Raw genomic sequence first — 3,112 nt, forward strand, 5'->3', positions numbered from 1 at the left:
ACTAGAATTTTGTAAATATTTCAACAAGATTAATATATATACTAATTTTTCAACTTGAAAAAGGGTGAGAGAGGGTATGTGCCCCCTCTACTTATACTTTCTCAAGCTCTAAACGCATGATAATATTCCGAATACACCTCAAAATTATTCTCGACATACATACGCAACATTACTTAATATCTTTTTTTGGTTGTGAAACCAATATTTATTTTTAATTAACTAGCTGTATTACTAACACATAACCTATCCACCTTGTTTATGTGTATAAGTATTACAATTGTACCTGTTGGCGATTTAAATTAGCAATGGTTCTCCTAATAAATGTTAGAACCAAACAAGGATATCAAAGAGCTTTGTAAGTGCAAAGTACGATTACGCTTGTAAGCTGGGATAATTCTTATTGAATTGAAATAACAATTATGGCTATTAAATAGCCTTACATCAAAACAGGAATGGGAATAACAGCCCACGATTTTACACGACCTAGAATCGTGGTAAGTGACCAAGTCATAAACAGAAAACATACTTGTCCCTCAAATCTAGGAGGGTTATTAGCACGATCTGGAATAAAACCATAAAAACTAGGAACCCTATCAACTAGGAAATCCCAACAACTTCAACAATAAATCATTGGCAACCAGCAGGTGCAAATCCAACCTTTCCACCAGCGACGTCATACACTACCTGCAACCTCTTCTGTTGAACGTTCCCAATAATCCCAAAACTACTATCATGTTTGTTTCCGGCAAACGCCAAGCAAAACTGCGAAGCACTCTGCTGGAATAATATTCCTGTTGCGTCCACGTCTACCGTAACCCCATTGCCAAACACAAACCCTATCGTTGGAAGGGTTATCGTTTTGAATCCACTGAAGTCGTAACACGTGTCCAGCAGGGAAGAAATCGGCTTAGCAGTTGGGTACCTCTTCATCGCTTCTCGAAATGCGTCCCGCAGCGCTGTGTACGCTGTGGCTGGGAGGCGCGTGATGACCGTCCCCGAGTCGATGATTGTCCCCGAAGTCGAAAATACTGAAGCCGAAATTGGCAGTTGACTCCCACCGATGTTGATGCCGACCAGTCCGAGGCTGTAATACGACGTGTCTTGAGATAATGTGGTGAGCGGCGTGAACTTGACGGCGTTACCTGAACAGCCGTTGTCGGAGTTGCCTAAGCTGAGGTAACCGGTGGAGCTTGAAGTGGAGGGGAGGCAGTAGGAGAAGAATCTGTTGTACTTCTGAGCGGTTTGTTCAACAAGGGAGATCTTGCTTCGATCGAGACCGAGCAAACCGGCGATGCCCCTAAATAAGCCTTGGTTATTCTGGCCGCAGCCGAAGACGAAACCAGTAAAAACATCTGTTGAAGTCAAAGTTAACTTCTCGCTGGCAAAGAAGCCGAATGTGAAGGAGTTGTCTCCAAACAGTTCGCCGTAAACACAGGTGGAGGCGGAACAATTGCTATAGACACCGGAGGCTGCAAGTTGAGAACACGCGGCGGAGTTGCAGGAGATGTTGGAGTAAGAGGTAGAGAGAGAAGGGTCGAAGATGGGATCTTTCTGTTGGTAACAAGATACAGAACATGGTCGGCACTGTGTCCAAGTGAGACCGCTGCCGGTGTCGAATGCAAGCGAGAGTTGCTTCTGGGGCGAGCCCAAGCCCACACTGACGATGTAGTTTCCAGAACCAAGTACGCTGCCGGATTGGGCAGGAATCACGGTGGCGTCGGATTGTGCAACTGGGTCGGGAATTCCGTAATTATTGTTTGGGTCGTTGAAATGGGAGTGAATTGAGTGGACTCGGGCTTCGTCTTGCTTGAGGATTTGTATGTGATATTCATCTTGATCGGAAGGATTACTGTTTGATTTGAGTTGGTGGACTTGGTTGCATGGGCCATGTTTGTGGACCACTTTCAGTACGGATGCCGCCTTAGTGTCATGACCTGAATTGAAAAATGTATAGGTTTGTCATTACACACATTTTTTTTTAACAAATAATATTATCTACATAATTACGTAATCCCAGTTATTTTTATGAAATATAATATGTATCTACGGGAACATAATGGATCCCCTTCGTAATATATTTCATTGATCTAAACCGTCTATCTTTTAAGTTTTCCCTTAAATATTTTGTCTACAAAAAATGATCCAGATCTGAAATCATATGACCGTTGGATTAACGATTTAGTTTTTTTTTTTTTTTTTTTTGTAGAATCGTATTTGTCAATTTTTTTTTTACTAAAAGATAGACGGTTCAGATCGTTAAAATACATGACGGAATGTGTACAAAATTAAAAAGGGGTGTGCTATCCACATACCCTTTTTTACTTTTTACACACCCTTTGTTAATTTTTGTTCGTAGAACTTCTTTAATTTATTCGATCCGACGGCCAAAAATTAGAAGGGTGTGTGAGAAGTTAAAAGAGGTGTGTGGATATCACACCCCAATTAAAAATAGAAATACACGATACAAATTTTACCCATAAATATAAACATACCAAATGTAACATTTTTGACACTAAATAGATTTATTTGAAAAATTAAACTTAAATATGCTAACATGTAAATATTTCATTACTAAAATACCGACATGGATAAAAATAAAAAAATAAAAACTTGATCAAAAATTAAAATAAAATAAGATTTCAATCGATGGAATAGAAAAATAAGATTTTAATTGATTTTTAATATTTTTAGAAAATATAAAATGAGCATTAAAAAAATAAATACATATAATTAGGTAATTGGACTCGCTCCTAAAATATTTCCATGCACTTAGCACTCATTCAACACCATGCATGCAATGATCCATATATAAAGCAAGTAGAATACGCTCCATTGAGATTGAAAAGACAACATATGCGTGCATGGATAGAGGAGTTAGCTAGAGAGAGATATGGGATCGACCATTGGTGGAGGGTCTGCAGGTGTTTGCTGGTAGAAGAGAGATGACTTCAACTGTGTAAGTACGTGAAGGGAGGTTGGTTTTTGTATCTCTTACTGCCAAAGAGCAGAGAATTAGGCATAGATATGCTGATAAACCAATGGAAAATCTAAGGAAGGAGGAGGAGCTAGAAATGGGAGTTGCCATGGATAGCAGATTAGCAAGTCTTCTTGC

At 39.4% G+C, this 3,112-nt stretch overlaps 1 protein-coding gene across 1 annotated transcript; it reads right to left on the reverse strand.

Moving 5' to 3' along the window:
- Positions 1-379: 379 nt before the first annotated feature.
- Positions 380-3,112, reverse strand: LOC137718430 (aspartyl protease family protein At5g10770-like). The gene is made up of 2 exons (XM_068457980.1): positions 2,902-3,112; positions 380-1,934 (listed from the first exon to the last, which is right to left on the reverse strand). The coding sequence occupies exons 1-2, from the start codon at positions 3,083-3,085 to the stop codon at positions 628-630; spliced, it is 1,491 nt and encodes a 496-aa protein (XP_068314081.1). The 5' UTR covers positions 3,086-3,112; the 3' UTR covers positions 380-627.

This window comes from Pyrus communis, chromosome 15 (assembly GCF_963583255.1).
Source record: "Pyrus communis chromosome 15, drPyrComm1.1, whole genome shotgun sequence".
NCBI lineage: Eukaryota > Viridiplantae > Streptophyta > Magnoliopsida > Rosales > Rosaceae > Pyrus > Pyrus communis.